General features: G+C 38.7%; 1 protein-coding gene across 1 annotated transcript in view; it reads left to right on the forward strand.

The window, feature by feature from the left end:
- Nucleotides 1–1,445: 1,445 nt before the first annotated feature.
- ST6GALNAC3 (ST6 N-acetylgalactosaminide alpha-2,6-sialyltransferase 3) overlaps nt 1,446–27,184 on the forward strand; it is a 658,045-nt gene continuing 632,306 nt past the window's right edge. The window contains exon 1 of the mRNA XM_049771784.1: nt 1,446–1,615. Coding sequence (XP_049627741.1) covers nt 1,598–1,615 — 18 coding nt within the window. The 5' untranslated portion in view covers nt 1,446–1,597. The remainder of the gene's footprint in view (nt 1,616–27,184) is intronic.

The raw sequence follows: 27,184 nt of genomic DNA on the forward strand, positions 1-27,184 counted from the left end.
CCTCTTTTGGATAAATATTTAGGGGATGGTATTAAGATTTCTATGACAGATCAAGTAGTAAAAAATTTTTTTGTATATATATACCAAATGTTCTTGTCTTCTGCTAGGAGTGCGATGTTACTGTTCGTGTGAAATAAATTGCTTTTCTTAGTTGTTTTTAGTTGAAATATTAAGTCTTCCTTTTCTGGGAGCAGGGATGGGGCATTTAGGCCACACACAAAGGTGCTCAGAGTTTACTCCAGGCTGTGCTCAGAGATGACTTCCGGCGGTGTTCAGGGTACCAGGAGTGCCAGGGATCCAACCAGGGTAGGCTGCAAGCAAGGCAAACATTGGCTCCACGAAGTGGCCTCCTCCTTGTTAAAATTTTTTGGAGGAATGCTCAGACTTGGTCCTGGCTCTACACTCAAGGATCACTATCTACAGGATAGATAGATAGAACCCAAGTCAGCCACATGCATGCTAAGTGCCAACCACTGTACTGTATAGCTCTGGACCCCTTGTTACTTTTTAAAGAAAGCCTGAGAGGAAAGGTAGGGAGATTCTCAAACCTCTTTTCACAGCAACTGATCTTTTAGTTAGAATGGCTGTCATGCCCCTCGTTTCAATGTCAAAGTTGAATGTGCAGACTTTCTAAATTTTCAAACCAGCAGGAAATTTAAGCTCTATATCTTTTTACTGCAGCACAAAGTTCAGTCAAAGTCTAAATCTTGAGCAGCAAAGCCCTTAGGCTTATGCACAATTTAGATACACAAACTATAGTATCTGTATATGTTGAGTCCAGTTTGTGGACTGGACAATCCAGTGAGTGGTGTCACATATATCTATGTGTACACAATTTTTTTTTTGGTATAAACTGGCAAGTTACAAGAGGAGAAGCCACGCATTTTTATATACACAGGAACACTTAAACTGATATTGTGTGTTCTGTGAATCTATGTACATAAAAACAGTTCTCAGCTTCTTTCCTATAGATAACTGGGGCTCCTTTGTTAATGGCAGATTCTTCATTTGAGATAAGCCATCGCAGAGCTTTGAAGTCCTGCGAAAGCATAATCCTTAAAACAGGTCTGGAGCATTTCTTGGATGATTTTCGAAGAAGAGTCTTTTGATGCACCCACTGCCCAGGAAAGGGCAATTTGCAAACCCATTTCACTTTTCTAAAAGTGAAGTGTCTGCAGATCACTCTGATCTGTTAGACAAGTCCAAAAAAGTCGATTTCTCTCCCCAACAGGACCCTAATAACCTCACCGGGCCCCCCCCAAACAAACTATATTTTCTACATGGAGCCTGGGATGGAGTGGGGTGGGGGGAAGGAAAGAAAAAGTAGCAAGTCCCCAGGGCAGTCGCCAGAACCCCAGACGGCACGTGATCGGGGCGGAGCCTCTCGGCCTCCAGCCAATGGCTGGGGCAGGGGCGGGGCCTAGGGCCCGGGGGCGGGGCCTGAGCCCGCGCAGCTCGCGCCGCGGTCCCCTTATTTGGATCTGCGGGAATGTGGGCTGGAGCGGTCCTGCCGCGGTACCAGCCATCTGCCTGTCCCCGGGACTGCCCCTAACCCAGGCGCGCCCGCTGCTCGGCAGGAGGGGCCGGCGGGAGCGCCATGGCCTGCATCCTGAAGGTAACGACTTGGAAATCCGTGGCTGGGACGCGTGCTTTGGCCAGCCCCCCGGGCTGCAAAGAGGCACCGAGTCAGCTGCGGGCGATCCCACCGCATCCTCATCTCACTTGTCTTTTTTTTTCCTGGCATCGATTTCCTTTTTTTTTTTTTTTTTTTTGTTCCTTTTGTCAAATGCATCTATGGAAGGAGATTCGGAAATCTGCAGCTGGCACAGCTTCTTCTCCTTCCCACCATGCCTGTTTGCTCGCGCCTGCATTGAAGGAGCTGCAGACGGTTGGCTCCAGGGGGAGAGAGAGCAGGGCTGTGTGCCGAATAATGGGGATGGCAGGCAAGGGAGGGGGTGCTCCTGGGGGCCCCCCTGATTCTGCTTCCTGAGGCCTTTCAGGGGGTCACTGAGAGAGGAGCAGCTGGGCATAGATTATTGGTGCAGGGGCACAGCACTTTAGGTGGGAACGACTGAGCAGAGAAGGTTCTGCTCAGAGGCTGATGGGGTGCAGATAGAAAACTTCTGAGTTTACAGGTAGTCCCTGAGGAATGAGTTTTCCATGCGATCTGCAAGGACCATCACTGCAAGCTCTATCACTTCTGCTTCTGAAAAGTTCACAGGACCATATCCTGGCTAGTAGAGAATCTCCAGCCCTTGCTTACTCTCCAAGCTTTGGAACAGATTCAATGAGTTTACTTTGATAGTTCAGAGTCCTCATCACTATCTTCACTTTTGTAGAGTTTTCTTTCTCCAAGTCTGGATGCTTTTGCTTGCATTCAGGTTTTTTTTTTTTTTTTTTTAACTGGGGTGTCTAGCCTTGTTGCCGGAGGGGAGAGGAGATAACTTGAGAACTTTTCATTCCCAAGGGAGAGCTTTATTTGCTTATTTTTGTCTTATTGCTTTTACTCGTGTTTCATCTGACTTCCCAAGCAAGCAGTATTCAAACCCTTCACAGAGAGAAGGCTTTCTGAACCTTGATTTGTAGAATGGCAAAAGCCGGTTGTTCCAAACCCTGGGGAGCTGTGTTGTAACAGAGAGACACAACAAACGGGCATGTGTGTTATTGTAAAAAAGCTTTGCTTCTCTGTAGGATGATTTGAAGTCATTTGCTGTTGCAATGGTTACCCGAATTATCTTCTAACATGCTAGTTAATGATACATAGTAGAGTTCGCTTCTATGTCTTAAGGGGAAAGCTCTCACATGTCTCCTGTAACTTTCTTGAACTACGGCTGATTTTGAAACATTTTCTACCCCATAACTAATGGTAGCAAGTGCTAGGGGAAAGAATATTGGGGTTGCAATGTGGGGTTGGGAGCTCATATAATGAGAATTGATATCGGGGACTGGATCGATAGCACAGCAGGTAGGGCATTTACTTTGCACGTGGCCGACCCTGGTTCCGTCCCTGGCATCCCAAATGGTCCCCAGAGCCAATCAGGAGTAATTTCTGAGTGCAAAGTCAGGAGTAACCATTGAGCACTGCTGGGTGTGTCGCAAAAACAAAACAAAACAAAACAAAAAAAGAATTGATATTGGATATTTATTATATTATTAACTGAAAGGAAAACTGAGTCTAATATTTACTGTTGATTGTATTTTCTTTCATTTTTATCCAGTCTCGTCTTGCATATGTTCCAAACATTTTTAAATACTCATGGCATTCTGTTCATGAACCCACACTTCCAATTAATAGGATTATTGCCAGTTATCCCCATATCCTTTCTTACTGGAATTAATCTATGTTACAGACAGGTAAACTGCCCAGAGCAAAATCTTTAAGGCAATCTTAAAGGAAATCCTCATTCTGAATTCTGACTTTACCAATTGCTACTTGACCGATCTGGATGAGTTGCCTAAATGTCTCTTGAGTCTGATTTCTCAGTGTAAGAGCAAAGTAATAACATTGCTTCCACTGTTACTGTGGGGATGAAGTTATGAAAATTACTTAGTGGCAGAGGCATTTGATACGTGCCATTTAAAATTTTAACCTAATAATAACTGACGTTTAATATTAATGCTTTTCTTTTTTTGGCCACTCTCCATTGTGTTTGGGTTTGGTGATGCTGAGGACTCACTGAGGCTATATCCTGTGTTGTTAGGACTTGGGGCGTTGGCAATTGCTATGGGTCAAACCCACAGTTTCACACATGAACCACATCTTGGCAGTTTTTTAGTTCTTATTATCCTTTCATTTCATATAAGGTAATCGTTTCCTTTTAGGGGCATAAACTTTATTCTGAAGAGTAAAAAGAATACCAATTAACAGATTTTTGAGGTAGATTTTAACTTCCGTTTTTACATGAGAAAACTTAGATACAGAGAGGATGGTTAAGGAAACACTATTATCTACCACAAGTGATCTGAGAAGTGAGACTGAGCTACTAAGAGGAAACCTGTCCTACAGTTTGGGCAGGTTTGGGACACATAGATGCCCACTAACGGCCATTTTGCTTATGCACAGAATTTACTCAAAACTGAATGAGGACAATACACACAACTCCACATTGCATGGACTTTGGTGCCAGAAACAGGTGGCATCAACTGTGGCTCCACTTCTAACTAATTGCATAGTTATAAACATTTTCTTTCTTTCTAATTTCATTGCCCCAGTTTATAAAATGGAGACAGTCATGTATTTCTCTTTCCTTATGGTGTTTTAAAAGTTTCTGAAGTTTAGTAGGCATGCATAAGTTTGGTTCATTATTATTTAATAGTGAGTAAAGTGAATTTAAATTTATATTTATTTTATCCTTAACTATAGATATTTTACAATGATATGTAATTTTACATGTTCATGTTTTATAATCTCTACTTTTAATCAGTGGGTACTTTTTTGAGTGTTTTATACACCATCAGTTTCAGATATTCATTATGTTGTATTTTCTTTGTATCAACATTGCAGTGGACACAAAATACTTGTGATTTTTGTCTTGAACAAGTGTATGATTTTATTAGGTTGTTGAGACTAAACAATATAAAGCAGACTTAATACCTTATCATTTTGGATCACATCTAAAAATTTCTCTCAAATCTACTCATCTCTTTCCACCTTTCCACCTATCTTGGAGAGCCTAGTATTTGGTCTATATTTTAGGTTCCTTGCTACCTTGCTCACTATTCACACCACATCAATTGTTGATCAGCTCATTTGAAGGTTTAGCTACGTGTCTTGGCTTCCAAAACATTGTGGTATACTAACTTGTTTAGCCTGGCATTTAAGATTCTTTAGAATCTGGCTACATCACCAACTGCTTCCTTACCCGTTCTCCATTCACTGATTTAAATGTCCACTGATAGAGCATTATGTCTTCCCAACAGTTCCTTTGTAGGGTAAAACAGGGATAGAGAGCCTGGACTTTCATGTCAGGCCACCCTGTTCCAGTAATGAAATCTCTAGGCTTCATTATTCTCATTGTGATTGGGAACAGAAGTAGTGTCTATTTCCTTAGGTCCTGAGGTATAAATGGGCACATTTTTGTAGACCTGACCCTGACATATGTCTTTAATATGTGTTTAATTTAAAGACATATGTCTTTAATGTCTTTAATTAGTTTTTCAACAGTTATCGCACATGCTGTTTCTGGAGAAAATACCTTCTACTTTATTTCCACTGACAGGAACTCTTTTCATCTTTCAATTCTTGGTTCAATGTCACATGTGTGGTCAAACCTTCCCCTACTTTAACAGACTTCCTCTGTGCTCCTTGATTTTAGCTCTTATCTCTGTTGCAGCCCATATTTCTCTCCCCTGCCTCTTTTGTTTATGAATTGAGAAAGGATAGTAATATTCAACTTATCAAATCTAGCGTTTACTAAATCCAAAAAATTTGAATATTGTTCTTGACCTATGTAAGATTACAAACTCACTGCAATGGCAGATAATTAAATGAGGAGTTCAAACTATGTTGAGTGTTTTGGAAGGAATACCTAGAGGTATAAGAATGCATGAATGAGGGGCTGTAGTGATAATACAGTGGGTAGGGGATTTTCTTTGCACCTGGCCAACCTGAGTTTGATCCCCAACATCTCAGATGGTCCCCCGAGCACCACCAGAAGTAATTTTTCAGCGCAGAGTAAGGAGTAACCCCTGAGCACTTCTGGGGGTGGCTCCAAAACAAACAAACAAAAGAACACATGAGTGTTATAGGGTACCCCAAAATTGAAGCTTTACAGCAGACATGGTTTAGTCAATTTGATAGTCTTAAGACCTAACTTGACTAAGAATATAGTGTTCCTTGAAAGTTGGCTGAATGTATAAATGCTATTATTATGATGATAATCATTGAGTTGACAATCATGGACATAGGCCTAACTTGACCTACACTGTAAATAGCTGAAATCTTCACAAATATAGCTGGGATTGTTCACTTTATTATAGCAAACACATTCAAGTTCATCCATTAGTTGTTTCATATAGATGTTACCACTTCCCATATAAAATATGGAATCAATATATAAACTGTAGGGAAGGGAGAACATTGGCATGGAAAAAAGAAGGAACACATAAGTATTGAATATTTTTCCTTGGGGTCAGTTTTGATTCCTCAGGTTAGTAGAAACAAAAGCAAAAGCATCTGAAAACAAAACAAAAACTGAACACCTATAATTACTATTTCTGGCTCTTCAAGAGGCACAAACATACTTGAAAAATCACAGGGCTTCTCTGTGACTGGGCTAGAGACTTCATAGCCCCACAGATGATAAATCTGAAATTCTTAGATAACCCCAGCAAGCCAACTGGACAAGATGCTTTCTTTAATAAATCTGCTATGGCATTTCTGTCTACTGCCCACAAAATGCTGAAGTCTCAGCAACTGTCCAGTCTAATTTTCAATCCTATGGTGAGTGAACAGATGCTTTTGTAGCTTCCATTAGCACACTTTGGAGAGGGGGATGTTTGTGTAAAAAAGTGGTGCTCTTTGGCTGAATTTATAACAACAGGGACAATCATAGTTGCTTTATATTGAATGCCTGAGTGTTCAGCTTGGGTTCTGTGCCAAATGCTTCATGAACATCACATACACATTTTTAGTTATAAATGAGTATCCAAAATCAGGTCCTGAGAAACCAAGTTGTTTGTCCCACGTTCTCTGGTTAATAAGTAGGTGAAATGGGGAGATTTCCCTGCTCTGTGAGATGATTTTAAGTATCTTTTACCTTTAGTGCTAAATGAGTGGATACATGATGGAACTTTGAGTTTATTTCACTATCTTCTACTAGCCCAGGCAATAATCAGTCTAGACAGTTTCCTAACTTGGGTTTGTGGTGGAGTCCACTTTTAGCTATGCTGTTTTCATTTGTTCCTTCCTCAGAGCTTCTTTTGTAATTGAGGAACTAGAGGAAATAAAGGGGCAATAGCAACTGGAGAGATAAGAAGGTACTAATGTTGTGTCCAGCACCCACTAGTCCTTTGACTCTGGGCAAGTCATTAACTTGCCTTGTTCAGGGATCCACTTGCCCCTTTAGGGTGATTGTGAAGGAGAGACCTAAAAGAGACTTGAACTTACTCTTGGTGTATGCTTCAAGGTCTTTCTAAGGATCTTACGTAAAAGAGGCCCTGACATTTTTTTTTTCCACTTTTAACTAGATATTCACTCATTTCTTTTGTAGAGACCCATGCATTCTATCTATTTTAGACTTTTCACCTTGGATCTCCTGAAGATAGAGTGGTATTAGAGTCCAAGGGAGATAATATTGAGCAAACTCTGCAAAGCCCTAAGCACTGTACACACACACAAAAAGCATTCTTGTTATTTTTATAATTAACAGTTTGAACAGAATTAACTTGCCTAGTGGATTGACGGGAGAAAGCAGAGGTTCAACTCCTAAAAAAACTTTGAACTTTTCTGACAGTGGACTGGGAAAGTTATGAAATGCCTCCAGAAGGAAAAATTTCTGTCTGTTTGTGAGAATTTAACACACTCTGAGAGCTGGGAGATGGATGTTTTTCCCCTTTCTTGGCTTTAAGGAGAAGTAGAAGAAGGTATTTCTTTAATCAGAAAGCATAGATTTACAAGTGCCACCAAGATCCCTTGCAGAAAACTACAGTCAGCCTCTGGTTATTGAAAGGCTCATTATTCAGTTTATGGATAATCCAGATCATGTCCATCCTAGGCCATTCTGATGTCTATCTTTTTTTTGCATTATACTGCCAATTAACACCTCCACCAGATCCCTGAAAGGAAGAGGTGGTGAATTTGAAAGCAGTTTCTCTCCTTGTTAGCAGCTTTGTCAAGATTTATCAGCAGGAAGGTAGTTTGGGGAGTAGCTCAAAAGAGTCCAGGGAGTCTCTGTGCTTTCTCTATTTTTTTCTCCTTTCCTTAGCTCAAGGATTAAATGTAGACTCTGGTTTTGATTTGTAAATCCCCTAAGTCAGAAATCAAGGGACCATGGTTTCAAGAAGTGGTCAGTCACCAGCAGCCTGTCTTGACTACATTCTTGGAGGACTTCCTGCCTACACTCCCCTCTTAAGCTTCTCATTTCTTGTGTGAAGTGGAGGTGTGAGGGGTTACAACATCTAGTACCTGGGTGAGTGAGTAAAGTTACCTTCAAGATGGCTTTTAGACATGGTGAAGAGGGCTTCTCCCTGTACTTGAGTCCTGCTATGTAAGAAAAGATTTATAGGGGGTTAAGGGATGGGAAAAAATAGTAGTTGGTAGGTTGCTTGCCTTGTTCATGACCAACCCAGCTTCAATCCCTGGCCCCTCAATCCCTGTCAGGAGTGATTACTGAGCACAGAGCCAGGAATAAACTTGAACATGGCTGGGTGTGGTCCAGAAAATAATCATAAAAGAGTGTGGATGGATATAGAGAGTATTATGCTAGGTAAAATGAGTTGGAGGGAGAAGGATAGACATAGAATGATTGCACTCATTTGCTGACTATATAAAAAATGATAGTATAGTAATAATATCTAGATGCAGGGGTCTCAAACTCGTGGCCCGCGGGCCATTTGCGGTCCTCCGTACAACATTTTGTGGCCCTGCCCTACAGGAATCTTTTTTGTTTTGTTTTGTTTTAGTTGTTTGGGTCACACCCCCCAATGTTCAAGGCTTACTACGACTTTGCACTCAAGGATCACCCCAACTTTGCCTCCTGCGGCCCTCAGGTAAATTGAGTTTGAGACCCCTGATAGAGACAATAGAGATGAGGACCAGGAGAACAAGTCTATGGCATGAAGCTTGTCACAAAGAGCCAGGGAATGCAATTAGGGAAGAGAAGGGATCACTATGACAATGACAGTTGGAAATGATCATTCTGCACAAGAACTGGATGCTGAAAGAAATAAAGTGAAATGTATAATGCCTCTTCAGTAACAATATTACAAACCACTGTTTAAAAGGAAAAAAAAAAAAGGAAGAGAGAGGGGAGAGAAAGGGGAAAGAGGAGGCAAGGGAGAGAATTCCATAGAGGCAGGTGGGGGAGAGGGTAGGAGGGGAGAGCAGGAGGGAAACGGAGGACATTGGTGAGGAGAATGTGCTGGTGAAGGATATTATATATTTTGTGACATTTTAGTCATGAAAACTTATAATTGTGGAAATAAAGCCACAACTGTATTATGAACAATCTTGTAAATGATGGTGTCTAAATAAAGTAATTTTTAAAACTCAAAGAGTGTTTTAAAAATAATGTTTCTGTTTATTAAATATTACAGAAATGTCTACCTATAGACATTTAGTAATATTAAAAATCTGTCTGGGGGGGGCCGGGCGGTGGCGCTAAAGGTAAGGTGCCTGCCTTGCCTTCGCTAGCCTTGGACGGACCAAGGTTCGATCCCCCGGTGTCCCATATGGTCCCCCAAGCCAGGAGCAACTTCTGAGCACATAGCCAGGAGTAACCCCTGAGCGTTACCGGGTATGGCCCAAAAACCAAAAAAAAAAAAAAAAAAAAAAAAAAAAAAAAAAAAAATCTGTCTGGGGAAGGATCTTCTCTCTAATTTCCTGTTTTGTTTCTTAGCACATATATTTGCTGTGCAGTTACCAGACATGGAACTTCTCTGGTTGTTATGAAAATGATCTGCGTCTTGCCCCTAGAGGCTGGTGATCCAAAGGAAATTAGAATAAAATGTGTGTGTCCTATGTTGGGAATGAGGCAAGATGTGGGGTGAAGTTCACAGGTGGAGCTCTTCAGAGGTGTTGAGGACAGGAATGAGCATGTGATTACTCTGATAATTTTGCTCCTTGGACCAGGTTTACCTAGGGCCATGAGGGATTCCCTGGTGTTGGGGGAGAAGGGAAGGAGGGAAAGAGGAAGGGAGGAAAGTGAAAGGAAGAGAAAAATTTGAAAGAATGAAAGTCTCTTTGAAGGGTTTGATTCATTATTGATCAGGGAAAATGGTAAGGCTGTTGTCTATGACAGAACAGGTGGAGGGTGTAAGGGCAGAGTTAGTCCCTCTCAGTTCCTATCTAAATTTGTCATGAATCTGAGTAATGGCAATATTGCCTTGACTTAAACCTATGTAGGGCTGACCTGCAGAGATATAATATAGGCCATTTGCACAATGATCTAGCTCCTAGAGTCATACTTTTAAAAGTTCAAAATAAGACACAAAATGTAATTCAGTATTGTATTTTTGTGGTCCAATATATTTAAAATACTTTTTACTTCAACTTGTAATCAAGACAAAAATGCTGAATCATTTCTTTTTTTCTTTTTTTCTTTTTTTCTTTCTCTTCTGAACTAAAACTTTAGTGTCTGTATGCTCTTACAGACTTACTGCCTCTCTCAATTTGGAAGCTAAGGTACCATCAGAAATATTTGATCTAGGCGTTGGAATAATAGCACAACAGGTAGGAAATGTACCTTGCACGTGGCTGAATTTAGTTCAGTCCCTGGCATCTTATGTAGTTGAGCAACACCAGGAATGATTCCTGAGTACAGAGCAAGCATTAACCCCTTAGCTCACAGGGGGTGGTCCCCAAACAAAGAAATATTTAATCTGGTGGGCAGGGAGATGACTCAGTGGCTGAAGTGCCTATCTTGCAAGTATGAAATTATGAATTTCATTCCTGGTGACCCCAACATATGCCAAGCACCACCCTAGCAACTCTGCTTTATGAGACCCTATATGTGGTGAGTAGTTTTTAGTTACATTCAGCCTGGTGTGTGTGAGTACCACACCAACATGATCAACAGAAAGAAAAGAGGTAGGGAAGAGGGGAAATTAATATTAAAAAAAATAAAGGAAATAGGGTTGGAGAGATAGTACAGGAATTAAGGCACTTGCCTCTTCTTGTTGACCAGAATCATATCCAGATAACTACCGGGAGTGATTCCTGAGCACAGAGCCAGGAGTAAGCCCTAAACATTACTTGCCTGCCTCCCCAGAAAAACTTAATCTGAATCTAGATTTTTACAAAACTTTTAGTTAAAAACATAGATACATATCTGCAAGTTGGAACAGAGATACATAAACGTTTTACAAGAGTTTCATGCATGGTCAGTTTGATATTTATTTGAAATAAAACAGAATATGTTTTTTCAATCATTATATTAACCATATTTGTTTCCTTTGTGTGTTGGTTTGCTCGCGTATTTTATAATATGTTTAATAGAATGAAGATTTATTCTTTCTCTTTATAAGTTCTCAGAACTGTTTATTGAAAAGTTCTTAGTTGAGTTCATATCAACTTCATTTTGCCATGAATCTAGAATGTATTCTTACAGGAGTTTTAAATAGCACAGTGTGTCAGCTTTTATGCAAATTTTGGTACATTTCTCTATTTTCAAAAATAGATTAAAATCGATTGTCAGGGCCGGAGAGATAGCATGGAGGTATGGTGTTTGCCTTGCATGCAGAAGGACAGAGGTTCGAATCCCCGTATCCCATATGGTCTCCTGAGCCTGCCAGGAGTGACTTCTGAGCAAAGAGCCAGGAGTAACCCCTTAACGATGCTGGGTGTGACCCCAAAACCAAAAACCAAAATAAATAAATAAAATAAAATTGTCTTGAAAACTCACTTTTGATTCGTAGTGAGGGTAAAATACTATGTGAACCAAAGGGCAGAGGCTAACAATACTTTCTTTGAAGTCTTGCCATCAATAACCTGGCTCTTTTTGAAGCTAAGCATTTGAAAATATTATACAACAGGAACATAAGGCATGCCATACCAGCCATGTTTTAAATGCTCAATAAGCCAGATGTGGTTGGATATTTCTTTATTGGATAGGCATTCATTCATCTTCACTCTCAAGAGACACCCTTCACCCCCCAACTACAAGGTACTAGGAATAGTGGAAGAGACTAGTCACTAGAGGAAGTCTTCTTGCAGGAATAGTTATCAGAAGGGTAATCGTTGTTAATCAGACTCTTTGCAGCCAATAGGAAACAAGTGATGGATCAGTTATGACTTCTGAACCCAGGGCCTTTGAGGAACTCTGGGCCCATGGTTCCCCAGATGTCGAGCAGCTGTGAATTCTCCTAAGGTAGTACTGTTTTGGGCCATTAAGAGTTGACTTTTTCGCCATATGAAATGTTGGCTTTGAGGTCAGAATCTTTCTACAATTTTATTTTAGCTGTTCGTTTGCTCTGGGAAGAGGTAGGTGTGCATATGGAAGTAATTTAACTATCTGAAATAAACCACATGTTCTCTTTTAAGTCAAGAGAGTAGTGAGTGGAGTTTCTTTGTACAGTTTGCATATTTTTTTTTGACTGTTGATTTGTGTGAGTATAAAGTCAACAATGAGCTAATTAATAGTTGTCTGTCCAGTGTGCTGAGAGCGGAGCAATTTGTAAATCTGCAACATTGATTTGCCTACATTTTAGCATCTTATTCCTCCTTTGCCCCACCCAGTCTTGGAGGGATAATGTTTTTTGCCCGAGATGAACATTTCATTACAATAATGACAGCTGGTACCATTTGCTGAGTGCCTTCTTGCTGGCAGACAGTGTGCCAGATATTTTACAGATATTTATGCTTTCATAACAAGCTCTCTGGATGGGCATTCTTACTTTGATGTGATAGACAAGGAAATGGGCATCTATGCTTAAAAATTTTCGCTTGTGGGAAAAGATTAGATCAGGTTAGCAAACTCAGCCTTGAGCAAATTTTGGCCTAATGGATAAATGTTTTATCATTAGATGGTAATTATTTAATTAAAATTTTTGTTGTTTAGGTAGCATAATTATAATAGTATTAATATTTGTGGTTTTTGAGGTACAAAGTGATATGGTTTTGTCAAAATAAGCCTCCCCAAAACCAACAACCCTTCTCCACTGTCCTTGTATCTCTCCACTCTGATTCTCCCTCTTCTATCCCATGATAGTTTAAGTGGTTGGGAAAAATAAAAGTAATATCTTATGCTATGAAAAGGTATGAGATTTAGATATCAGTGTCTAAAAACTAAGTGTTAAAAATTACATGTGAGATAAAATTTATGCAAGCCAAGTTCCCTGCCTGTTGTATTACCTGTCTTGCCTGGTTGTATTTATTTGCTTCCTAGTGTCTGTATCTGCTTTCATGCTTAGAGGCAGAGTTGAGAAGTTGACATGTTTACTGCCTAACCCACAACACCAAAGTGTGACCTACCCCTGGAATGGACTATTCAGTCCTTTCAGTGGACTGTAAGAGTCAGGTTTGGGAACTGTATCAAAGGACCAACTTTGATGACTAACACCATAAATGTCAGGATATTTATACAGCCTGAAGTGCCTAACTGTTGCTTCTAACAGATACACAAACTGTGGTACCATTTTAAAAAATTACCTTGACGTCCAGAAGGAAGTCCCAATTCAAAGTTTATGATTCTAAAGGCTGATGTGGAACCCCAGAATTACAATTCTAACAAGTCCCCAAGTGATGCTACTTATATGTAGACCACACTGAATAGCCTCGTCATTGTACATCTTGTTTAAGATTGGATTTCAGAAAGGTTTATTTATTTCCCCAAAGAAATCGACAGAAATAGAAGTTTAGAGATTTAAGCCAAGTACATTCCAGACAGCTTCTGTGCCATTGCTCCTCTGCCTCCACTGTGCTCATTAAAACATAAGCAGCACAATTCACAGTGAATGTTTATACACAGGTGACTACTTTTGTGGAACTGGGGCTGAAATGACCCACCCATGCAGTTTTGGAGGCTGCCTTTCTTGCCAATTAATTTCAAAATTAGTTTGTGATGAAATATAAAACATGAATTGGGTTCCTGGTGATTGCATGTCAAACTCATTTTGTGCCCCTCTTCATATTTTCATTTCTTTTCTGGCTAATGGGGAAAATCCTGGGGTACAGTAAGTACTGTCTATAGTTGAATTGTACTGACTTTGGTCATGAAAGTTAGGCACTTTTCTAGAATTCACTATCTTAATTACTGGCTTAGTATCATATTTAAAAATATCATTATTTAAGCATTAGGAATGGGGAGAACAAAGACTAGTGAAAGATGATAGCTGTTCATTTTTATGTTGATGATTCATAGCTTTGTTTGGGATTATAATAAGTAACAAAAGCATTGCAAAGCATTGATTTAATCTCTTATTAAATATTAGCACAAAGAAAAAAATTTATCTGAAGTTTTCCTTTTGCCTATTTCTGGCTTTCTATTTTCTTGGCCTTTATTCTTTGCCCATTTTTCTGATTTCCTATTTTCAACATCTGTCTGTAGCTTCTGGTTAGCCCCACTAACATAAGTGTTACAGAAATTATTAGTCTGTAAGTCTCATGAACCGCAATGCCAACTTTTTAGAAAAGAGTCTTTATGGACTCTATTACTGAATAGATATAAACCACTCCACTAGGAATTCTTCTCTAGAAAATGTGAATAATTTCTGATTTCTTTTTCTTTATAGAGACCATACCCAATAGTACTCTGGATCACCAAGGCTATATCCACCGGTGCTAAGTGCTTTAGGAAGATGTGCGAGGTATCAGATTCAGAGCCTTCTATATGCTAAATCTGACCTCTACCACTTGAGCTATTTCCTTAGTATTGAGATATGAGTCATTTTTGTGCCTTGTATAAAATTATTGCTGTGGAAAAAATATTGCTGTGCCCAAAGATATCATTTCACATGTTTTTCAGTCTAACATGTTTCATTTCACATGTTTTTCAGCCTAACTTTTCTGTTACCATATTTGTCCTTCTATTGTAGATTTTCGTAAACTCATCTGTATTTTCCCTTATTTCTAGGAGGAAAAAAGATTGCAATCCCAGAAGCAGCAAATACCAAATTATTATCTCATAGATCTGCTGACATATTTATTTTTCCTGCCATTATTTAATTTGGGAGTAAGAGAAATGCTCTTTATCTCCCTTGGTTTATGTTACTTAATTATTTATTCTTTATCAGGTTTAGTGTTTAATTCTGCTATGCATTTTCACCTGGATTTCCTGGTTGATGGCTTGATTGGAGCTAGAATATCAGCATATAACTTCTAACCTTTTTTGGTAAAGGAGTCTGGGCAGGTTTGAGCCACACATAATGGGCAGGTGCTTAGGCTGTTTCTGCTTTCAGGAGTGACCCTTAGTTCTGCTTGGGGACTGTAGGCAGTGACAGGGACTGGTCTTGGGTCAGCTGCATGTAAGGCAAATGTCTTATGTCTCATACTATATCTCTGCACTTCTAAATAAAGGTTTGTTTTCCTCTCACCCAGTTTGACTGGGAGAAGTGATGCTCATAATCTTATATTATTCTAGATTTTTATATTAGAAACACTGAAAAGCAATACACTTTTTTTGTATGTGTTAAAGGGTTCTACACTCACATCCCTGCCCCGTCCTTATTTTCAGCATGTATGAATTGTAATAGTGAGTGTGACAATAACTTACATTTACTGAGTACTTACAGGTACTGAATTAGGATCTTAAATTTCTCATTTAATCCTTATAAGCATAAAGTGATGTTGTTATAAATTCCCTTACAGACTACACAATTGAGTCTTAGAGTCTTAGAGGGGCTAAGTAACCTCCTTGATTGTATAACTACTAAAGCAGTAGCAAGGAGCTGAGGGACTGGAGAGATTAGAGAGGTTATACAGTTTCAATCCTGGCATCATTTTCAATCCTGGCTCCCCTGAACACTATTAAGAGTTATTTCTGAGCACAAAAAGTAGAGTATTCCTCTCTCTCTCTCTCTCTCTCTCTCTCTCTCTCTCTCTCTCTCTCTTCCCTCCCTCTCTCTCTCACACACAGTAGAAGTAGCTAGAATTTGAATTTAGGAGTTTGTCTAAACTACAGTTTGTCTAAGTACATGTATATTTCTGTATGCAAATAGATTAATAGAAAAGCTATTTTTGCAATCTTCCTACAATGTTATACATGATAGTAACTTTACTGGCAAAATAACACCATCAAATGTATGTATATATAGGTTTTGGCCATATCTGGCAGCTCTCAGAGGTTATCCCTAGTCCTGCACTTAGTAATTGTCCCTGGCAGCCTTGGGGGACCATACAGATCAAACCCTGGTTGGCTGCATGCAAAGCAAATGCTCTATATGTTGTTCTATTGCTCCAGCCTTCATCAAATATTTTCTAAGCACTTAATGGTAGATAATATTGTTAGGAAATGCAATTTATTTTCTTTAATATTTAATACTATTAGAAAAATGCTATTATTCTCATATCTCTCTCTTTTTGTTATTTTTGGGCCACACCCAGCGGTGCCTGGGTTACTTTTGGCTCTGCACTCAGAAATTGCTCTTGACAGACTTGGGGAATCATATGGGATGTCAGGGATCAAACCCAGTTTTGTCCTGAGTTGGCATTGTACAAGGTAAATACTGTACAACTGTGTTATCGCACTGGCCCCTATCATATCTCTTATCACAGAGTCTTTAAGAAAACTCATTCTTTTGTTGGCTATTTTTTTTACAATATGTAAGAGCTGGAAACAAAACTAAATGTCTATTGGTGAATCAGTGAATACAATGATATATGTACCATATATTTCACATATATGGTATGTAGAATGGAAATGAATACTGCTGAGCTATTAAAAAAATGAAATCCTGCCTTTTGTAACAAAATGGATAGGCCTAGAAGGTACTTAAATCAGTTAAGTAGGATGGAGAAAGACACACTGATTTCACTTAGAGGTGGTTCACAGGGAAAGAAAACAACTGAATGAACTGAATAAAGTAAAACTTTGAGGCTATACAACCAAGTTAATGACTGCCAGAAACAAGGGAGAAGAGTATAGAGGAAGATTGGATTGAATGGTCCAACTGAAAATGAAAAGAATTAGACTTTTAGTGGTCAGTTTAATATATAACATACAGATGTTCTTTTTTTTTTTTTTTGCTTGTTTTTGGGCTACACCAGTTATTCTCAGGGCTAACCCCAGATTCTGTGCTCAGTAATCACTCCTCATGGGTCTCTTGGGACCATATGGGGTGCTAGGGATCAAATCTAGATCACCCATGTGTAAGGAAAGTATCCTACCTGCTTGCTGGCTATCAGTCTGGTCCCCAAATATTCTTTTTTGTTTGTTTGTTTGTTTCTTGGCCATACCCAGTGGTCTCTGAGGTTTTTCTGGCTCTGCGCTCAGAAATCACTCCTGGAAGGCTTGCAGGACCATATGAGATCAAACCCAGGTTGGCCACGTGCAAGACAAAACACCCTACCCACTGTGCTATTACTCCACCCCTCCATATTCATTTATAATGATGTACATCTGAAACATAAAATGTTATAAACCAATTTTTTTTATTTCTTTTTTTGTTTTTTGTTTGTCTGTTTTCAGGCCACACTCAAGTGTTATTCCTGCTTCTGCTTTCAGAAATCACTCCTGGCAGGCTCTGGGGACCATATGGGATGCTGGGGATTGAACTCAGGTGTGCTGTGTACAAGGCAAATGCCCTATGGACTGTGCTGTCATTCTGGTCCCCAACAATATAGTTTTAATAAAAAAAAAAGTAAATCAGGGGGCCAGAGTGATAGCACAGAGTTAGGTCATTTGCCTTGCTCTGAGCCTTGGTTCAAAACCCCATCATTGGTTTACCTGCCAGTTTGACAAGATAAGAATTCAGATTATTGTGTTTATCCTTGTATTCCTTATATCTAGTACAGCACAGCTAAATAAGGAAATAATTTCAAAAATAAATTTTGGGCACAAAATAAAATTAGCATGTGCAAAGTATGGTTGCAGAAACAGATTACTACAAGGGACAGTGACAAATTGTGTGTGGCTGACACTGACACTGGGCATCAGAGGAGATGAAATTATTGGGATGAGATCGTGAAGTAATATGCCTTGTCCCAGCATGATCTTTATCATCGGAAAGTGAAGAATAAATACTAATGGGCTTTAAAGAAATCATTACATGTGGTGGAGGTACTAAGTCAGAGAGAAGAATCTTCTGTTTTATTGTCTTTTCAAGTACCTGGTGTCCTTGAACGAACTCTGTCATTGTTCTTTGTATTTGGAAATGACTTGTCCCTAATTATTTTACAGCAGAGATTGGCTAGGAAGAATATTCACAAAGAATGGAAAACAGAAATGTACATAGATGGATATAGCTTGTTTGTAGCAGAGCTTGTGATTTCTACTATTATCATAGGAATAATCCCATGATGAAATTAAATGAAATATTTTACACATATTAGTTACTAGTTGCTTTCCATGTTGTCCAACTTTCTATTTAGTAAGAGAGGTATTCCAATATTCCAGTATTGCAGTTCTCACTTAAAGGTAGCACCTAAACACAACTGAAGTTATCACAGCTGTGGAACACGTTGTAATGTATGTTGGAGAAAATGCTAAGGGGTGGGCCAAATGAGTGAAGATGTCTAGTGAAAACTTATGGCTAAAAAAATAAATTTTACTAGCACTGTAATTACAGCACAATGACTGTAGTTCTTATTACTATTATACTTTCTTGAAAGTTTTTTTTTCACCTTGACATAGAGAGATAAAATATGGCTGATAGTCAAGTTTCAGTTATGCAATTTTTCAACATCTATGCCTGTTTGAAAGTTAAGATCCTGAAATCCAACTACAATCATGCTTGTAATCCTGGTGCTTAAATAAATATATTATATACTAAAAAAAAAGAAAGTTAAGATCTTAAAACTTCTCATCAGAGAAAATAAAATATCTAATTATGTGGTGTCATAAATGCTAACTTGACTTACTATGGTGCACATTTTCAATAATAGGTATCAAATCATATTGTGCATCTAAAATGAATATAATGTAATATATTATGTGTACTTATATTAAAGGTGTGTGCACATAAAATAACCATTTTTGCCTGACAGAGCAATGACTTTTATTTAAAATTTTTTTCCTTTTTACCTGTTACTCATTCATCTTTCCTTCCTCTCAGCTATTTTGCAATGAATACACATTTAACACTTGGCTTTAGTGCTCACATGCTATCCATTGGTTGTGTGTGAATTACATATTTTTGTGCTGCTTATTGGGTGTTGTACACTTCAGTTTTAGTGCGTACACACTTGGTTGCAGTCTATTAATGATCACATTGGTTGTGGCACTGAGGATCTCAAACGTTGAGTGGTGTTGAGAATAAACTGTATACTTTATTTATCCCTGTATCTTGACTTTTACTGGGACTAAATGACAGTCTTGTTTTTTAATTTTTATTTTTAAAGGTTATTTTATTGAAACCATTTTGATCTACAAAGTCTTTCATAGTTGAATTTTAGATATACAGTGAATCAGGACCATTCCCACCACCAGTGTCAACTGGTGATAATCCTTCACCAATGGCACCAGAGTGCATCCTATACCACCACCCTTTGCCTCCTGACCTGCCAGTATAACAGGCCCTTTTAAGTTTAGATTGTTAAAGTTTAGGTCTCTTGATTCTAATGTAATTGACTTTGGCTGTTCTTTTTTTCTCTACACCAATGTAACGGAAACCACTTGGCCTCTGGCCCCCATTCTTTTTTTTTTTCCTTTCTTCTTAGTTGTATAGAAAAAATGCAGAAACATGTGATAAAACTAAGTAATCTGGGTTCCAAGACTCTAGGAAAAAGGCAGTAGCCCCATTTAAAATATAAAAAAGAAAACAAAAGAAAAAAAGAGAAAACAAAAGAAAATTAAAGGTGTGTATGGCAGTTTTATTTGTTTATTTGTTTTTGCATAGGCGTCAAGAACTGAGGGTAAAATGGTTAAATAGGGAGTAATAACAGGTTGGGGGTGAGAGAGTGAGGGGATATTACAGGATTTGTAAAATGGTCAGTGGGGTTGGTCGGGGAAGGAAGGGTGATATATATCAGGGGAAAGCCTATATACAGCATAGGCAGACATTATGTATATTACAGATGGATATTAGACAAACATAGAGGTGGCCAACACATACAATCACACACACACATATATGCTGAGTATCGATCTATGGGTTTGCAGTTGAAAAGTTGAACCTAAATGGCAATCTTTTGATACCTTAACTGCATAACCCTGTGTTACTTGACCTGCATCTTTCTCCTATCTTTGAGACACTTAGCATTACTCTCTGATGTAGCTATTTTGTGATTTCTTCAAGTATGAATCTCAAACAGGATATTTGTGGGAAGTTGTGGGATATGTCTGAGTTTAGGCTGACTTAAGCAAATAGTGTGAATTAGGGAACCTAAGCAGTTTGGAATTTGACCTTGCGTGAAGAGCATTTCTTGAACATTTTGGGTAATAGAATACCCAAAATGAGTGAGATGTTTAAAGCACAAGACTAAATGCCATGCAGCTATTAAGCAGAGAACTGGAATATTCTATTTGCTTACTAACTTCTAAGTCCTTGCCTTGGCTTTGGTCACTACTCTTTGTTTGAAATTTTATCGTTCCAATTGGGTCAGATTTCATGATTGAGAAGGCAGATTTTCTATCAGAGGGTGGTAAACTTATTTCTCTGGGAGTTCAAACACCCATCACCCAAGACACATATTTCTTGAAGTGAAGGAGCTGGACTGGGGCTTTGTATTGACCAGATCACAGCCACATGTCCACATGTTTCTTGTCACCTTGTTGGTTTCTCAGGCAGTGGGATTGCTACGATCAGATCACATGCCTTTAAGCTCTTAACTTTATGCTTGTTCTCTCACTTAAGCTACTGAGCCATTTTCTATCCCTGTTCTCTATGGGGGTTGCTAATTGTAGAGCTGTCAGGATCATCACAGCTTGCTCATGGATGGCACTGGAGTTTGTAGTTGCAGTTTTGCACTTGCTGTACAGGTGCTTAAAGTCACTGAGTCATCTTCTAGGCCTTGTGTGGCAACCCTTAATTGACAACATATCACCTATAAAATTTGTAAAGTTTGGATAAGCAAATATATTAACCTTTTTGAAAGTGCTAATAAAAGTAAAATATTCTTGGCAAGATAAATCCATTAATATAGGTGCTTCAATTTTCATTTAGTCAGAGCAGTTCTACATTTAAAAGTAATCTTTTGAGCCCTTGGCTTATTGATGGCACAGCTGAGGTTCATTTTGATATGGCTGAACAGTTAATGCTTGTAGTCTTAAACTATAATTTGAGGGGAGCGAGGTACAGCTGGCCCATTGCCCATTAAATGCCTGCTGTTTTCTCAGTCCTGGCTTGGGATGTGGTTCCATATTATACCGTTGAAACAGCTGTTTAATGAGCAATCCACGGCTCCAAACTAGAACTAAGCATCATATAGGCATGTGTCAGTTAACAGTCCTGTCGTGGTGTTTTGTGAGTCTCCTGTGAATTTGTGTTGCTAATGAAAAAATTCAGGTGTAGAGAAATGAAGTGCCTGAGTTGACAGAGTGAATAGATTCCTTCAGCTCAGTTCTGTAACTCCAACTCTCAAACTCTGATTTTATCCTTGTACAACAGCTGAGCTATCCCCTCAACAGGTCAGGTGAGTTGCTAGGAATAGAGAAAGAGATTTTCTTTTCTATAGTCTTTTTATGTATTTGTTTGTTTGTTTATCACACCATTATTGTGTTATTCTGTAGTGTTCCTGTGCCTTGCCCACTGCAAGTGTGCCTGGCTCTTTCTACCATTATCCCAAAGTCCTTTTAAATTAAAGTTTTAAAATGAAAATTTATAATTAAGATTATGATTTGAAGTTTTAAATTAAAGTTTTATTTGTTTCATTTTGTCGAATGTTCATCTTTCTGTTATGGGTCCGTTTATTTGATTAGAGAAATACTTTGTTTCATTTATTTATTTTAAAATTTTGGAAGAGTCAAATCTGCAGTATTCAGGGCTTACTCCTGGCTCTGTGTCCTGCGATCACTCTGTTGAGGTGCAGAAAACCATATGAGGTTCTGGGGATTGAACCTGGATTAGCTGTATGAAAGGCAAGTGCCCTACCTGCTTTACTATCACTTCTGTCTCTTCTGTCCCTTCTGTCCTTTTCTATTATTTATTATTTAAAAAAATTGGTAATTAATACAGTTACTGGTCCTTTGAAGTCTCAACCAGATTAAGAAACTTTGCACTCAAAAGATTAACCCTTGGTAAAGAAATTTTTGTAAACAAATATTAATGCCTTCATTACTCTGTTTTGTAACTTGACTTGCACAATTTAATTTCTAATCTTATCCTTACGGACCCTGTAAAATGAGTACTAGTATTGTGTTTGTTTTACAGAGGTAGAAACTGAAATACATAGAAGCCAGATGGTTTGGTGACATTTGACCAGGCTTAGAAGGATCTCATGCTTGATTTGATGGTCTGCTGTTTCTGTCTCACAGTATGCATAATTTTGAGGAAGGGAGCCTGCATTATTCATTTGCTATTTTGGAAGGGTTTTCCCACAGTTTTCAGGAAGCTTGGGCCATTTCTTACAATTTTTGGTCAGCTTAGCATGTGACTAAACGTGAGGACCTGAGTACTGGGGATTACCTGGGTCATTACATTGGTACTGTGGGGTCTTCTAGGCACCTGGTGATGCTCATGGGCCATGTGGTCTGGGGATTGATCCAGGGCCAGTTGCAGATGAATCCTTAACCTCTTAGTACAGGTACTATCTCAGGCTCTCCCCCTTCTTTATATTTGGATCTGTCTTTAGAGATAGGTAGTTTGATAAATCTTTGTTGAATTCTTTGATTTGAGCTTTGCTATGTTTTTGTTCTATTTTTTGGGGAGGCATACAAGTTGATCCTGGTGATTTTAGGGGAGCCATATGCTGCTGTAGAATAAACTCAGGCCTCCTGCTTGCAAACCATGTGCTTTTTCCCCCCCTTTTTTTTAGCTATCTCCCTACCACCCGAGCTTTGTTTCTTGAATAGAGTGACTAATTAAGATTATTTTCCAAGTGGATTTGTAGAAGAGAACTGAGAAAGTTTGAGGATACGATAGTATTGCCCTAGTGGAAAGACCATACCCTAAATCTAAAATGGAATAAACAAGAACATTCTAATATATTTGTTTTGTATATTTTACTGAAAAAAACAAACAGATGGGAAATCTCCAATGCATATTAGAAGAATGCAGTTCTTCTGCATACAGTGCTCTGTGTCCTGGTGGCAATTGCCACCTGCAGTTTAATGGACTGTTTTATGAAAACTTGCTTTTAAGCCTTTCATGAATTGCTATAAAGGGAAATATAGGAAGACAGATGAGGATTTCTATCACGTTGACAAGAATTATTACTTAGTCTTTGGCTAGAACCTAAAACTAGGTAAATACTGCGTCTTAGCATTTTCTGAGGATTTTTCTATGAATAAGAAGTGGCCAGCAAAACATCTGAACTTGAAGGTAGGAGAAAGAACAAGGGCACAAGTGCACCTGTGGCTCAGACTGAGCTAGACACTGGCTCTACCAGCCTTAGGGAAACAGCTGGCAAGGTTAAAGGATATGTATAGGAAGCCCAGGGGAATTCTATACAGCTATAATATGGTATGATTTCATGCAAATTTCTACTATATGGATAGAATTTCTACTATATGGATACTAGAGAGTATTATTCTGAATGAAATTAGACAGAAGGAAAGGGACAGATAGAAATGAACTCTCTCCTATTCGAGATATAAAGATACATAGTCTAGAAGTAACAAATGGCCAAAGGCAGGAGAACTGAACTATTTCTTGGTTCATAGAACTGAGGTGTGTGTGCGCGTGTGTGTGCGTGTGTGTGTGTGTGTGTGTGTGTGTGTGTGTGTGTGTGTGTGTGTGTGTGTGTGTGGAGTCCGGTTGGTGATGGGGTAGGAGGGGGATGGCTGTGAGGGGCCTTTGGAATATTTGTGGAGGAAAGTAGTACTCTGTTGGAGAGTATGATGTTGGAGTGATGTATGCATGAAACTCATTAACATATTATAAATCAGTACCTTAATAAACAGAGTTTTTTAAGAAGCTGCTCAGTTGTAATCTCTATTGGAAGGTAAATGAAATAAAGCATTGGATGCAAAGTGATTGACACATAATAGGTGTTAAGTCAATGGCAACAGTTATTTCTCATTCCTGGAAAGATAGAAAGACAGTGTTGCAGCATGGAATGTTAGAATAGGAATTTACTTACTTCCCTCCCACTCCTCACTGTTATTGCTCTGCTGCTCTATCCCCACAATCTCATCTTTAGTCACATTCCTCTCCTCCAGGCTGACTGAAATTAGTTGCCCTGTGAATGTTGAGTAGTCCTTGCACGGGACCTTCAGATGTGCCATTGCAATAATACTCTAACAAATGAATCAAAATATCAACAGACAAGGCTGCAGGTTGAATTTTCTAACTGTTTCTTCCCCCGGCATGTGGGGACAGAGCCAGCCCTTGTGGTTAACTCAGCTGGGACAGAGATGGGAGGGGCAGGTAATGTTGGTGGGGGAGATCTTGGTTCCCTAGGCAACTTTTTACCTTTGCTGATGGCAAAGGGGCCCTCACCCCCTTTTGAAGCTTGTACAAATCTCACTCTATGGGGGATATAGAAAGCTACAATTTTCTCTTAAAATGAGGTAGATGCACTTGTTAATTTCTTTTGAATGGCAGCTAATTTTCTGTTTTCAGAAAAGCTGGATACGACTTAATTTTTTTACATGGGCTGAAAATAGTTTGTGAACCTGGCAAGCCTCTAAGGGGAAAAAAAAAAAGTCCTGGCGCCAGACTGTTAGGCTTCCTTTCTTTTCAGCAGCGTACTTCGTTTATTTTACTGCTTTGGAGGATTAGAAAATAGTCTCAGAGGGCCATTTCATTAATGACTTGGAATATTAATGTGGAAGATTTGCTTGGTGGACAATACAGTGAATGCCATAGTTTTTGTCTAATTGGCTTTTAGATCTTTCACTCTTTGCTCTTTCTCTCTCTTTTTCTCTCTCTTCTCCTCTATTGTAAAAGATTGCACATTAAGAAAAGTGTGAAGAAAATAAGAACGCTCAAGGAATCATCACATGGTGAATATTTTTGACTGTTACTGATACCATCAAGAAGACAGAACATTGCAAGAATATCATAAATGGCACTTATACTCCTTCAATTCTTTTTTCCTTCATTTTCTCTAAAGGGACTACTACCTTGACTATAAAGAAAGCAGGGAGATGCATCAGGAAGATGCAAAATCAAAACAATGAGGTACCATCTCATACCACAGAGACTGACACACATCACAAAGAACAAGAACAATCAGTGCTGGCCGGGATGTGGGGAGAAAGGAACTCTCATTCACTGCTGGTGGGAATGCCATCTAGTCCAGCCTTTATGGAAAACAATATGGACATTCCTCAAAAAACTGGAAATTGAGTTCCTATATGAACCTGCTATAGCACTCTTAGGGATATATACTCTAGGAACACAAAAACAATACAAAAATGCCTTCTGCACACCTATATTTATTGCAGTTCTATTTACAATAACCAGAATCTGGAAACAACCCAGATGCTTGACAACAGATGACAGATGAGTGGCTAAAGAAACTGTGGTACACACACACACACACACACACACACACACACACACACACACACACACACACACACACACAATGAATACTATGCAGTTGTCAGGAAAAATGAAGTCATGAAATTTTCCTATGCATGGATGGACATGGAAACTATTATGAATGAAATGTAAGAGGGGGAGAGATAAACACAGAATAGTCTCACTCATCTATGAAATTTAAGAAAAATAAAATACATTATTGTAATAATACACAAATAATCACAGACACGATAAAGATGAGGGCTGGAAGGATCAGCCCACAACATGAAGCTTATCACAGATTGGTGAGTTTAGTTAGAGAAACAACTACACTAACCACTATCATGACAATGGTAGTGAGTGAGAGAAATAGAATGCCTGTCTGGAAACAGACAGAGGGTAGGGAGGAGGGGGATGGGGGGCATTGATAGTGAGAATGTTGCACTGGTGAAGGGGGTGTTTTTTTTTTTTTAATAACTGAAACCCAACTACAAAGATGTTTGTAATCATGGTACTTAAATAATGATATTATTTAAAAAAACTATTAAAAATATGATAGCACAGTGGTAGGGCATTTACCTTTCATGTGGCTGACCCAGGGCAGACCTGGGTTTGATCTCTGGCATCCCATATGGTCCCCTAAATTCAGGAGCAATTTCTGAGCGCATAGCCAGGAGTAACCCCCGAGCGTCACTGGGTGTGGCTCCAAACCCAAAAATATATATAAAATATAAATATTAAAAGAAAAGGGGGCCGGAGAGATAGCATGGAGGTAAGGCATTTGCCTTGCATGCGGAAGAATGGTGATTCAAATCCCGGCATCCCATATGGTCCCCCGAGCCTGCCAGGAGAGATTTCTGAGTGTAGAGCCAGGAGGAACCCCTGAGCACTGCCGGGTGTGACCCAAACACCAAAAAGAAAAAGAAAGAAAGCAAGCAAAATTAACTGGATGAAAAGGAGATAAAGTGGCATGGATGATACATTAACAGTAACAATATTGAAAAACACAGTGCCTAAAAGTAATAAAAATGAAAGTGTCTGCCATAGAAGTGAATGACAGAGTAGTTGAAGGGAAATGGGACATTTGTGGAGAGACTTGAACACTGGTGAAATGAAAGTGTTTGAACATTGTATTACTTAAAATAAGTATGAACAACTGTGTATCTCACAATGATTCAATAAATACAAAAATATTTTTTACATAGAGTAAAACTCTAAGATTGTTTGATATTTAGCATCTTTCCCCAACACATTTTTAGGTTCATCCCCTTGGGAATATGTAACTATTCATTTGAGCATGAATTGAATTTTGATAGCACCAATATCATCATGGTGAGGTGATAGCTACATGCCAAAGTTTGCGTATCTTCTTGACCAGTGTTTGGAAATTTAAGATGCTTCCAGATATTTAGTTGTAGGTAGTGGTGTTTACATATGTTTCTGATTCATATAAGCATGCAGTGCCACTGGCTGTGTATCAGGGAGTGCACTTGCTAGTTTATGGGATTAGGTATCTGTGACCTAGTGGTAGCAAAGAATAGTCTTTTATGCCTTAAAATGTAGGCTTTACTTTTTAAAAAGAAATGTCAAGGAATTGACTATATATATATATATATATATATATATATATATATATATATATATATATATAAAACTCTCATACAAATATAGAATAACATCTCAAAGATAATTATGATTTTATTTAACTCAATTGATGAGGGAACTGATAAGATTTTACAGTTGGTTTAAATAAGACTTGAAACATACATACATACATTTTGGCAATAAAGGAAGCTAAAATAAA

Source organism: Suncus etruscus, chromosome 4 (assembly GCF_024139225.1).
Source record: "Suncus etruscus isolate mSunEtr1 chromosome 4, mSunEtr1.pri.cur, whole genome shotgun sequence".
Taxonomy (NCBI): domain Eukaryota; kingdom Metazoa; phylum Chordata; class Mammalia; order Eulipotyphla; family Soricidae; genus Suncus; species Suncus etruscus.